This window comes from Octopus sinensis, linkage group LG2, assembly GCF_006345805.1.
Source record: "Octopus sinensis linkage group LG2, ASM634580v1, whole genome shotgun sequence".
Classification (NCBI taxonomy): Eukaryota; Metazoa; Mollusca; class Cephalopoda; order Octopoda; family Octopodidae; genus Octopus; species Octopus sinensis.
The window spans coordinates 125,497,631-125,511,605 of NC_042998.1; the positions used below are offsets into that span (position 1 = coordinate 125,497,631).

Here is a 13,975-nt window from a genome sequence, read left to right on the forward strand (position 1 = left end):
GACAAAAAATGTTTATGTAACTATTTTTTTGCAAGAAATATGGAAAAGATTTCAGAAAGCATATTTACTTTGTAGTTGAGAATACCCTTGTTAACTGCAGGATCAACAACTCCACTCAATAACATAGTAAGCTGGTCAACCCTCAAACTAGGATCTTTGTTATGCTGGCCTATTAGTCCTTGAAGTTTCTTATTTGTTGTTTCTAGCGTTTCAATAGCGGTTTCAAGTGGACTAACTTCAACCTGAACAGAAAATAAAACAAAATTATTATGTATCACAGAAAGATGGTTTAAAAACTGATAAAAATCTAAGGAAAATTTCAAACTTACCACTTCAGTAGAGACAACAGGAAACCAGCGAAGAATCCCTGGAAGTGGATGGGATATAACTAAAATTGTGCGTTCCAACCACATGTCCTATAAAGTAGAACAGATTGAGTCAATAAGAATTAGAAACCTGGCTCAAAATCTTTGCAGTACAAATCACATATAAACATTTTTTAAATGCATTTCTTAATATTAATGAAACACAATTAGCAAATTAAACAACGAATAAGATAACTAAATGTAGAGCATGCTAAATGTTAACCTGCATTATTGTGACAAAAGTCACTTGATTTTATAAACTATATAGAATGATATTAAAACTATCTTAAGCTATACAATAAATCAATAAAAAAAAAAACTACTGTAAGAAATAAAGGTGTTAATTTTTCTAAAGATTATATTTTTTATGCATATTTATGTTATGAAATATTTTAAAACACTAATTGAAAGTTTACCTTCACGTCTTTGACATTGTCATCCATTCGTCGAGAATAGGTAAACTTTTGGACTTCATTGACCATATAGTAGCTGATAATGAGAAAAGTTAAAAATCAAGTCAGTACTCTGAAAATCATCATCATTTAACGTCCACTTTCCATGCTGGCACATGGGTTTGACAGTTTGACTGGAACTAGTAAGACTGAGATCTGCACTAGGTTTCAGTCTGATTTGGCCGATGGTTTATATGGCTGGATGCCCTTCCTAACGCCAACCACTCCAAAAGTGTAATGGGTGCTTTTTACGTGCCACTAGCATGGATGCTATCTAAATGAACTTGCAACAGTCACAACTATGATCTCATGAGTGCCATTTACATGATACTGGCAATGGCCATGACTATGATTTCACTTGGCTTAACAAGTTTTCTCAAGCACAACATATCGCCAAGGTTTCGGTCACTTGTCATGGCATGAAGATCAATATAAACCAGTAAGATGAAATAACAAAATACTAAGATCAGAACTTACCTTAATATTGATTCACTCACTGTCTTGTTCTTGAATTGACTCTTCAGATCTAAACATGGTGTAACTGCATTAATCTGCAGGTCTGTCTCTTAGTTAAAGAAACATAAAATGGCAACATTGCAAATTTTAAGCATTATTAGATGTAATGTAGGAACTCACCAAGACTAGATTTCTTTTTTAATTGATTAACATTCTATATAAACACAAAAGCTGTATATTAAACAAATGGAAATATCATAAAAATTACCAGCAATAATATTTTCATTTTCTGTATTTGAAGTAAAATAAATGAAACCTTCAAAAGGAAAGGATACACTGTTTGGGAGATAATTTAATATCATCTCCTGGAGTGGATAAAGTGGTCAGTTTCTGTAAAGAGAAAAGTGGGTAGGATAAATATTTTGTTTTCTACAAGTGCTTATTAACCAGCCTCTAAATTCTGTAACATGAAACATTGACTCAAAGAAACAAAACTAGACATACAAAATATGGACAACAAAGGCAACAAGAATACTGTCCATTTTACAAAATAGCTTGATTCCAATAAATCTATATTCATCAAATTTACTGCAGTAATTTATTTCTCAAAATATTTCTTGAAGAAATGATCTCAATATTTACACAGAAATACTGCTGCTAATGATAACTGGCATTCAAGAAATAATTGTTGGTAAGATAATTTTTGAATGTATTGAATATTTCAAAAGAAACAATTAAAAATTCTAAGATTACTAGAAAACTGAAACCTGAAGGCCACTATATACTATATAATCTGTTCACAACTTACTTCGGCATATGGAAACATTGTTAGCAAACGAGCACTGAAGTCTGTAAGCCTTTCATATTCTTTCCCTCGGTAAATGTATACTTGGTTCTAAATAGATGAAAGAGATTATTTTAATTAAACATAACAGTTAAGAAAAGTTTGGGTAACAGAAAATTTTTTTAATACAATTGATTTATAAAGACTGACTGAGCTAATAAGAAGGTTGATAATCTGATTGTTTTATCTGACCTATGATAGTTAAGTAGCCAAACAAGCACATGTAGGATGTCTGGCATAATTGGTGGAGTAGTATTTGATCTGTGTTTTAGTTGTACGATCCCAACTGCAGCATAGGGAAGTTGACAACAAAATTTTCGCTTAAAATATACAGTCCTCAACTTAAAGATAAAGGAAAGTTTGTTGAACATGAAGCAATACAAATATTCATCCTAGCAACTGTGATGTCCTCAAAGAATCTGCTTCACCTCTTTTGGTAACTAGTTCCATACACTTCTATGCACAATCTTCTTTACCATTCTCCACTGGTAACATTAGGAGCTCCCAAGGAGTTCCAACAATCTTTTAATGTAAAACAAAGATGATGCACAAATGTTACTTTTATAAAGTAAGAATCACACTCTCTAATTCTCTTGAACATATAACTTAAAAGATCTCTCTAAGAGTCACCAATTACAGTTATCTTTAATGAAATCTATAAAAGACCAATACAAAGAAACTTAAATTTCTCTTAGATGTTTAAGATATAACAGTTTGAAATGCATGATATTCTAAGTATTATCATCAGAGCATTCTTAATCTGTAGTTGAAATATTTGCAGTACATCCAGAAATCATTTACAATTCAATGGTTACTCTTTTGTTTTAAGTGGCAAAAACCCAGAAATAGACTAAATTTAAGAATAAAAGGTGTTTAATAATAAGTTTCAAATTTAATATAACTTTACAAACCTGAAGAAAAGATGGAAAACCTCTGCCATAATAAGCAACACGAAAATATTCTGAGGCATATCTCAATGTTTTCATGATCTGAACATATAGATCAGCTTGCCTTTTCTATAAATGAGACAAAATATTGGCAACATTGTAATGAGAATGCTAAACATTTCAGTCAACCATGTATAGAGATGATGACAGCAATACCAACAAATGCATCATTTGGATATATAAGTTGCCTATAGTAAAGTGATACATACCAGTAATTCACTCAGGCGTTCATAATCGAAGAGTTCATTTTCATAGAGATTTGCTAGTTCTTTGCACAGTTCAATTCCCTTTTCCCACATCTGGAAAAAGAATGGCTTCAATGAAGAAATGATCTCAATATCTATACAGAAATACTGCTGCTAATGACAATGATAACAGACATTCAACATGAAGAATGGTATTTCTTGTAAAGGATGAGAAAAGGAACATTGTTTTATACAAATCTATCTAAAAAATATTTGCAATAATTTTACGGATATTACATCTGTCAAACTATATTTTCTTCATCTCAATTTATATGTGACATAGACAATTGATGATTTTTAATCATGTTTGAGAAGAATAAAATAGCAGTTGTGACATTTATAAATTATCTAAAGGATATTATTGATGGAAAATAAAAACAAAAACTTGCTAAACAAAGAATCAAAACAATATTTAGGGACTTGGTTCTTTATCTGTAATATTTACTACTCATCATCATCATCATCATCATCATCATCATCGTTTAACGTCCGTTTTCCGCGCTAGCACGGGTTGGACGGTTTCGACCGGGGTCTGGGGAGCTCGGGACTGCCCCAGGCTCCAGTCTAGTCTGGCAGTGTTTCTACAGCTGGATGCCCTTCCTAACGCCAACCACTCCGCGAGTGTAGTGGGTGTTTTTTACGTGCCACCTGCACAGGTGCCAGAGGGGTCTGGCATCAGCCACGTTCGGATGGTGCTTTTTTTTATGGGGGGGGGTGCAGAAATATAGGGGAGCACCAGCGGGAGGGGTGGTTCAGAGGACAGGTACTAGGCAAGTAGAACGTAGGATATCGAGAGAGGGGTAATGCATGGTGAAATAGCGTATATATATAAAATATTTCTAAAGCTACAAACAGAGCTCAGGTATTGCAGATTGTATTGAGTGTATATATGTGGTTAATTAAAAATGCTAGAACTTATAAATTAAGTTAAAAAGAAAAATACAATGGTTAAAAATGGAAACTGACTGGGCTAGACAAACAAGATTTGCACTTAAGTGCATTAACAAAGAAGCTTTGAAAATAAATTTTTACATGTGTACAAAGCCTCAGAGATATTGAAGTGAAATATGAAATCGAATATGGTTCATCTTGAGGACATTAGTTACTAATAGGGTCTGAGTGTGAATTTGAAACAATTCTTTATACAGAATCTTCAATGTTCATATCTACTATGAAAGAGCCCCATATCAAATTTTGGGAAGTTTAAAATAAAAGTAGAATAACCTTCATTCATTCGATATGCATAAGTCTTACATGGATAAATACACAAAGATAGTTTTAGCCATCAACAATCCTAAGCTCCTAAAAAGTTTTGAGACTGAAATTTGAATAGTAGACCTGATTATTCTTCTCAGATTTAAGCAAAAACATGATGATTACTTAGCTTTTAACCTCTGTACAGAAATATGTTGTAAATGATCCGTGCTGGCATGAAACACAGATATTAAATAATAATGATGATGTAAATAGGAAGATACCAATGTTGACTACAACTAAATAGGGCTCACTGTCATTAGCCTATTATAGCAGCTTATCAAGAGTTATCAGCAGAGCCATAATTATACTTACCTTGCCTCTCTCAAAGTAATCAATCATGTCATAATATAACCTCTCTTTCAGTGTTAATTGGGTCTGGTATTCAGGGTACTGATGACTCATGAGTACAGGTGGAACCGATTTATCAGACCACTGAATAACATAAAATATATTATACATTTATTTGGCAAGAAATTATATTTGCAAGATTAAAATATATATAAAAAATAAAAACAGTAGTTTGCATTAAATTTTCCTTGAACTTTATCAAAATGTAATGTTAAAGAGAGCATTTTAGTAACACTTATTATTTTTCACGGAGTAAAATTACAAAATGTCAGTAATACTATCTCAGTAACATATGTACATAATTTAGATTGATTTCAGCAGTACAACTTCCATATATGGCAAAACATTGAAATTTACACCAAAACACCAATAAAATATTCATGATTTAAAAAAAATATAATATTCCTACTTACAGATACTAACGAAAATAGGAAGAAAAAATTCAAACATATTTTCATATGCTTGAAATTTAAAAATTTAAACAAGCAGTAGTAAATTGGTAGAGAAGGTTATCTGTTATTAAGTGATGCCTATACAGGGTAGTATATAATAGGCTGCTACAGATAAATTAAGAAGGCTTTAGCAATCCCAGTGCTTTCTCAGTTACAGAAAGTGAAAAGCTGCAGAAGAAGATTTTTGCTTTCCTCTCATCCATCAAAAACACTTATCAATCTCAAGTATACTAACATCAAGATGTATAAGTCTGCTGTCAGAGAACTGCCTTCCTTAGATTTAAAGGTCACTGATTCTCTGTACTATTATGAATTTAATGGTAATCATATTTAATTCCCAATGACATATTTTATATAATAATAATACTCAATATAATGAGAAATGATAAACTAAGCTGAAAAAAATAATATAGTCCAAAAAAATTAATATAGTCCTTTTACTTTTGTTCAACATGGTTGAAACAGTAAGGTCCCATACTTGTAGCAAAACAATAAAAACCACTCAAAATGTTGAAGCAATTAAGATTTGTTATTTTGTTTGAATTTTTAGAGTTGTCAAAACATCAGCAAAAGTACATTACTGCTTAACAAGAAAATGAAATATTAATAAATTAGTCATGTATTCAACAAGACACAAACACCATTTATAAATATATATAAAATAATACACATCGCTCTACTTAATAAAGTCCAGATATAACTGGGGTTTTTTTATTTGATATTTTTAAAAACTTTATTTTTTCAGTGGTATTTATTTTATCAACTCAGTCCGGTTCAAACTCAGAAGACAAATGGACACAACTGTTTCTACCAATCTGCTTAACAAAACATAAAATGAAACTTGGGTTGGAGGAAATATTTTTTAGATACTGTAGTTCTGTACTTACTTCAAGCATATTAGCATACAAATTGAGGGCACAGGCAGCTTCAGTAAAATTATCACAGTCTAAATGCAGGTCACACAGTTTATGCAGGTAGCGAACATATAGTTCTTCACGACAAATTTCATGATAAAAATTCTTTAAAAAGAAAGCAAAAAACATTAAATAATGAAACCAATTGTAGGATAAAAGGTAACTTACATTATCATCCCATAACAGAAAAAAAAAAAAAAAGACAAGATATAATTTTTACATCTTTTTTCATGCCAGAAAAATAGGGAAATTTCCAAATAATGGACATTTGCATTCACAACTAAGCAGTTATCCTCATAATTCAGTTGAGAAATTATAAGGGTGAAGTACAATAATTTAAAAACACTTTGTCCAGTATAGATATTTTTAATTATTTAATTCATGAAATAATTGCCTTAAATTATGTAGTTATAAAATATGGATTTAAAATTAAATTATGATATTTATGTAGTTAACTGGCAGAATTGTTACCATACCAGGCAAAATGTCACTACGCATTTTGCCCATCTTTGCATTCTGAGTTCAAATGCCACCATGGTCAACTTTGCCTTTCATCCTTTTGGTGTCAATAAAATAAGTACCAGTTGAGCACTGGGGTGGATTAATCAACTTACTGCTCCCTCAAATTGCTGGCCTTGTGTCAAAATTTGAAACCAATATTTATATAGCTAACTCAAAATTTTTTTAACGTTTATTTTTACATATCAAAATGAATGGGGTAGGTACTGTTAATTTAGATATTTGTGTGAGAACTGCTAGATTTCAGTATTTTTACTGCAGAATGCTTTTATGAAGTAGGACTGATGCTTGTTGTTACAGTCAAGCAGACTGAGACAAACAGATACCCTAACTAAAATCATAATGCACCACCTACAGAAAAAGTTAAACTCATTGCCATATGCTCAGTAGCTTATTACTTTAAAATAGCAGCCAATATGTAAACTTGAAGTAACTGTCAGAAATTCTTAAAAGCAGAAATAGAAAATGTAAATTTCAGAGAAAAAAAATCAGTACAACTTACCAACAAATTTACAATACAACTCATTCTATGATCCTTAACTTCATCTTGGATCATTGTTCTATACTGTAACAGCCGTTGTAGTAGCTTACGGATCATCTCAACAAATACTTCTCCTTGTTGTGCCATCTGTTTATGCTTTTCAAATAAATCTTTCAAGCTAACATAGACAAAAATATTAAATGAATTATATCAAGAAAATGTGATACTGCCAAAGGTTATCAGAAAATCAATGAAATATTAAAAACAAAGAGTTATGACATCATCAGAAGAGCAATACTTGCGACTTTATTTAGGATCTCCAAGACTGATTTAGGCTTGAAGAAAAGAAGTAACTTACCATCAGATGGGAAACCTGATTTGAGCACTTTCAGCTGAGTGGATTTCACTAAAGGCCCTCATGGCCAGGTAGTGATATTAAACTCAAGACAAATTAAGTCTACCACCCAAGAACAGCAATAATTTCCCCAATGAATGTCCCCAGTTTAATTTATTAAATTTCACTCACAAGGCTTTCATTAACTGTGGCTATGGTAGAAGATACATTCCCAAAGTGTAACAAAATGGGATTGAAACCAAAACCTCATTGTTGAGAAGTAAACCTATTAACCACATAACCATGCTTGCACCTTTACAGATTTCCAGATGTATGCCACTCATTCTTTTGATAAAGATCAAGTCTGTTAAAAATCAATATTGATATACAAGCATTTCATGTTTTATATTATCTTCTAAGTAGCTTGAGATCAGAATACAAAAGCTTTTTTTTTTTGTTGTTTTAATTAGGATCCAAATTAGGATATTCGTAAGTTTATATAAATGATTTCTGACTTATGTTCAAGACCAGCAATTTGAAGGAGAGGGTAAGTTGGTACCATCAAATCCTGTACTTGACTGGTATTTTATTTTATCAACTCCCAATAGGATGAAAAGCAAAGCTGACCTTGATGAATTCAAATGCAGAATACAGAGAGCAGTGATTAAATACCACTAGGCATTTTGTTTGATGTCCTAACAATTCTGACAGTCTATTAATTTTAAGACTTGATAATGTCAATAATGTAAGTTGCTAAGTTGCATACAAATAGAAAATAGTACATTTTCATATTCTTTTTCTCTTATAGGTGAAAGGGCATGAAGAAATGCTTCTAGGCAAAAAATGAGTAAGTCTTGGAAACTTTTTTTTTCAAGATACAAAAATGCTCAACAATGGAATCATCATCATCATCGTTTGATGTCTGTTTTCCGTGCTGACATGGGTTGGATGGTTTGACTGGAGACTGGCAAGCCAGGAAGCCGCACCAGGCTCCAATCTGATCTGGCAGAGTTTCTACAGATGGATGCCCTTCCTAACGCCAACCACTGAGAGTGTAGTGGGTGTTTTTTATGTGCCACCAGCATGGGAGCCAGTCAGGTGGCACTGGCATCAGCCATGTTCAGATGGTGCTTTTTATGTGTCACCAGCACGGGGAGCCAGTCAGGTGGTTCTGGCAGCGACACACACATGAATGAATGGTGCTTATTGTGTGCCTCCAGCACTGGTAATGGCCACTTCTCACAAAGCCATCATATATAATGATATACCAGATAACATTTAGAAAGAATCTGTCAGTTTCACAGATATCATAATTTCCTAATTATGGAAAAATCTGAAAAAATCTTTCTTATCAAACTAACAGATACATTCACCAAAATTCAAAAATCAATGGCTGAGTCAAAAATACGTGAAGCATGGATAACAACTGAAAAACTCATCACAAATATTTATTGCTAATTTGATATTTCAAAAAATACTTACATTTCATACATAAGTTCCATGTATTCTTCATCACCACAGCCACCTTCAACAAGTACATCAAGCTGAGTTACTATTTGGTTTTCAACCTAAAATAAATAAATAAAATAAAACAGATAAATATTCTCTCTCCATCTCTTTCTCTTTCTCTCTCTCTCTCTCTTTCTCTCTCTCTCTCACACACACACACACACACACATAATACTTTTGAAAAATTCTTATTTGAATTTTCTAAGATTTTAGAAATTTCAAACTTGGAAACATTTGGGCTCAGTCGCTATGGAAATTAGACATGTAACTTCTTGAATTGTTTAAAATGAAGACAACATAGATAGCAGTCTAGAAAAGAATGTTAAGACATGTGACATGGGATACAGAAGGATTTGAATCTGGAATGCAGCCATCTGAATGATTGTGCAATACCATGGTAAAAAGCTGATACTTATAATATCTGGGTTGGTTAGTTCTACAAATTTATATGAATACCTGAACTATTACAGTAGGTGTTTTACAATAGGATGCTTTCACTAATGTTATTGATTTAACCATAAATTTGTAGTGTTTTTTTATTGTTAAGTACTTTTACTTAACTTTGCTAGAGCAGCTCTAAAGTATGAGGGTAACCAAACTAATTTCTGAGAGCAACTCACACACTTGGCATATTGAATGTTTCATATTTCTAATAATCAAGGTGAATATTACCAAACAGTGGAGTGGAAAGTCAATGTGATAACAATACTGCACTCAGTGCAGTATGGACATATCTGAGGATGTTCGGTAGGATAGTGCAGTAATGAGAGCAAGCATATCTTGGATAGGTTAAAGTGTGGCAGTCAAGGTAAGATATGTGGGGTACACCGAGTTACTGTGTCAGGGAAGTGCATCAGTTTGGTCAAGTTGCATCTTGGTTTTTCAGCATGTTATTAGTACCTGGTACTCAGTTAAAAAGCTCAGTGTTTCCCAAAGTGAGTTTTAGGTAACCCCAGATTCTGTGGAAAAAGCTCTGAGGTTCCATAAAATAAGGCATCATTTGATAGTATTTGATAATTATATTTTATGGTATTCTCTTGCTTCAACATAATCTGTTTCAAAGTTAGGGTGGTTGAGGTCGTCTATCAAATACAGGTAAGGGTTTCATGATTACTGGAAAATCATATAAAGGGTATTGTTGTATAAAGGATATATTAGACAAAATGGAATAAGCAGAATAAGAGAAGACACATGGGATTGAGAGTTGATGAAGAAGTTACAGGATGTGTGACGAAAGAGCTTTGACAAAGAAACTAAAACAATAGTAATAAAGCTAAAGTGAAGAGCAAATATATAGTGTGTGTGTGTGTGTGTGTTTAATTGGCAAAATATGACCATCCCCAAGTATAACAATATCTGTTTCAACTACATAAATGTAACATATAAAAAATTCTATGACAAAATTAATTTGGAAACTACTAAAATACATTGAACAATTTTAAAATGGATGTCTTAAATCAACATAAAGAATAACAACATAAAACAGTAAAGACATAACATTTACCTCAGAAAAATTATTTTTAGAGTTTCGTCCATCTGGTGAGATTTGCTGAAACTCACACTGCATCATGTCAAAGAAGATTGGAATAGTGGCTTTCCTCAAAACTGTTTCATACAAGAACAATTGGTTATGAAAGCAGAAAATATGGAAGAAAAAAAACAGTTAAAGACAAATGAAATATTTTTGAATGACAGAAATTTATTATTTGTGTTTAATTTGAAAGTGTGGTGAATATTGTAGCCGAAGTGGTAAAACACCTGGTGAATTAAATTATTTGGGATCCAAGTTTGCATCGCTAACTCTAACCATTTCCCTTACAACATTTACTGCTCTTTGGAAGACTATATTGTTTCACATTTATGTCCAATTAATCTCTGAAGATAGTAGAGCTGATTACATATAGATGGACATCTTTCAATTACAAAATATCAAACAAATGATTATTTTCAAACAAGTTAGCAAGCAGAATAATGATATGGTAGAAGTGGATGACAGACGTAGTAGAGAAATCTTGCTTCAATTCCTCTTCCTAGCTCCATTCGCTAAACTTAAGCAAAAAAGCCCCAGGTCCTATAAGTCATTCATTAAATATCAATTTATTTGATTGGGCATGAGATCAACTTTTGTAGGAAAATTAAATTGGCTTCAATACATTACTGATAGTTACTATTTTGTTACACGAAATCCTTCATACTGAAGAGCACTGTACTCTGGAACCATCTCATCATCATCCAATATTACAATAGACTAATTTCTATATCATCATGTTCTATAATAACTGCATAAATATAAAACTTTTACTCATCCACTATTCTATTTCATTCTTTCAATTTAAGATATAGTTAATAGAAATGCCGTAGTATATTATTAATACATTTTTTATTATTCTCTCCATCACAACTTCCATAAAAGAATGAACACTAAATGTATCCAAGAAATAGTACTTACTAGTTTCAGGAATAAGTGTCATCTCCAAAATTTTACCAACCAAATCAGGAATGAACCGGTGTTTGTTTTGATCTACAATAGAAATACATCATCATTAACATCATATATCACTGTTATAAAGATGGTTTTGAGACATTTGATGGGATACCCAAAAGTATTCAGGATAATTTATCTAGCATATCAGTTTGGGTTCAACTTCCTTGTTTGATCAGCAATCTAGCCATAACCCATTTTGTCTTAATTCATATGAAATTGTTAAATGAACTGCTGAGCATTGGACTTCCAAGCTTACAGGGCGTGCTTCAAATTCATTGCAAGTATTTCAGTCACTCTGGACAGAAAATTTTATTGTATGTACTGTAGTTTACCTAACCTTCAGGACTCATCATTATCATCATCATCGTTTAACGTCCACTTTCCATGCTGGCATGGGTTGGACAGTTTGACTGAGGACTGGTGAGCCAGAGGCTGCACCAGGCTCAATCTGATCTGGCAAAGTTTCTACAGCTAGATGCCCTTCCTAACTCCAACCACTCAGAGTGTAGTGGGTGCTTTTATGTGACACCAGCATGAGGGCCAGTCAGGCAGTTCTGGCAACGACCACGCTCAAAAAATGTTTTTTAACTGCTACCTGCACAGGAGCCAGCCAGGTGGGACTGGCAACAACCACACTTGAATGTTGTTTTTCACGTGCCACCGGCATGTGCCAGTAGGGCAACTCTGGCAACAATCACACTCAAATGGTGCTTTTCAATTACCACTGGCATGGGAGCCAATCTGTGGCCCTGGCAACGATCACACTCGGATGTGCTTTTTAATATTCCACTGGCACGAGTGCCAATCAGGCGGTATTGTCATCGGCCACGTCAGTGATTTTGATTTTGATTTCATTTGCCTCAATAGCTCTTCGCAAGCAAAGTTTATTGTCCAATGAACGAAGGGTATGCATAAGTGGGCTGGTTACACCCACCGGCATAGGCCATGGGCTCACTTGGCTTGTTGGGTTTTCTCAAGCACAGCGTATCTCCAAAGGTCTTGGTCACTAGTCATTACCTCGGTAAGGCGCAATATTTGAAGGTCGTGCATCACCACCTCATCGCAGGTTTTCCTGGGTCTACCTCTTCCACAGGTTCCCTCAACTGCTAGGGTGTGACACTTTTTTACACAGCTGTCCTCATTCATTCGCAACACATGACCATACCAGCACAGTCATCTCTCTTGTACACCACATCTGATGCTTCTTAAGTCCAACTTTTTTCTCAGGGCGTTTACACTGTCATGTATGCACACTGACATTACACGTCAGCGGAGCATATTGGCTTCATTCTTTGCAAACTTATGCATGTCCTCAACAGTCACAGCCCATATTTCACTGCCATGTAGCATGGCTGTTCGTACACATGCGTCATACAGTCTACCTTTTACTCTGAGCGAGAGGCCCTTTGTCACCAGCAGAGGCAGGAGCTCTCTGAACTTTACCCAGTTTTCATATTTTCTGAAGAGTGTTTCCTGCACTAAACTGGTGCTTGACTTAAATATTCTGACCTAAGATTTAAGACTTGCTTTAAATTTACAAATACTTTGGATGTTTGAAGCAGTTGTCTTTACACACTGAGATATGTTTATTCTATGACAGTCACAAAGACAAACCAGTGAGAGATTTTTCTGATGCATTTAGAAACTAAATCTTCTTTAACACCCTACTAATTCAAAATGGGAACTATATAATTTAAATCATAATAGATGTTATCATATATACTCTCCCATAAGGTAAAACACTGATGTTTTTAATTCTAGTGACACAATGTAAACATTAGAAATCTAAGTTGTTGACAATGGTGATTGTTGGGGTCAAATAAATGTATTTAAAAAATTTTTTATGTCAAAATTTGATATGAAAAAAATTTATAATATCAAGGCAGAAATACAACATAGGCAACTAAAATGTTTAAGTTACATACCCAGTTTGAACCACATGCTTCGAATTTCAAACCCCATCTCTCGTCGCATGTCTTTATATCTGAAGTGGCAAAAAGTAAATTGAGAGAGAAAGAGAGAGAAAAGCAGGAAGAGAATATTATTCACATAAAAAGAAACCTAATAACATTCAAAGAGTATAGCTTATGTTTAAACTATTTCTAAGATTTAAAGAACTAAGAAATAGAGTTGCAATTGGTAGGGTATTTGGCTAACTGAATGAGGTGCTAATAGCTCATATTTTGTTGGTGTAATGTTGAATATCTCAATGGTCTTATTAACCTAGTTGTAAATAGGTATCACAAGAGGATATGGTTCATCACCATAAGTCGTAAAGAACATGGACATTATATAAATGGTAAATGTTTGATTAGCTTTCAGTACTTAGCTCAAATTTTCCTCTCAGTCAAGAGTGATCTGAAGCTT

The 13,975-nt window shown here is 33.4% G+C and overlaps 1 protein-coding gene across 4 annotated transcripts in view; it reads right to left on the bottom strand.

Moving 5' to 3' along the window:
- Positions 1-13,975, bottom strand: part of LOC115231934 (dedicator of cytokinesis protein 1) — a 199,829-nt gene that overhangs the window by 16,815 nt on the left and 169,039 nt on the right. For all 4 annotated transcript variants that reach the window (XR_003883567.2, XM_029801828.2, XM_029801824.2 and 1 more), the window contains 15 exons: positions 13,534-13,592; positions 11,573-11,644; positions 10,628-10,728; positions 9,097-9,182; positions 7,302-7,458; positions 6,254-6,385; positions 4,879-4,998; positions 3,274-3,363; positions 3,029-3,133; positions 2,082-2,168; positions 1,609-1,663; positions 1,295-1,376; positions 782-854; positions 330-416; positions 69-242 (listed from right to left, as the gene is read on the bottom strand). Coding sequence is in view for 3 of the 4 variants with exons in the window: in XM_029801828.2 (XP_029657688.1) it covers positions 69-242; positions 330-416; positions 782-854; positions 1,295-1,376; positions 1,609-1,663; positions 2,082-2,168; positions 3,029-3,133; positions 3,274-3,363; positions 4,879-4,998; positions 6,254-6,385; positions 7,302-7,458; positions 9,097-9,182; positions 10,628-10,728; positions 11,573-11,644; positions 13,534-13,592 (1,480 nt within the window). In the remaining variant the exon portion in view is untranslated. The remainder of the gene's footprint in view (positions 1-68; positions 243-329; positions 417-781; positions 855-1,294; positions 1,377-1,608; positions 1,664-2,081; positions 2,169-3,028; positions 3,134-3,273; positions 3,364-4,878; positions 4,999-6,253; positions 6,386-7,301; positions 7,459-9,096; positions 9,183-10,627; positions 10,729-11,572; positions 11,645-13,533; positions 13,593-13,975) is intronic.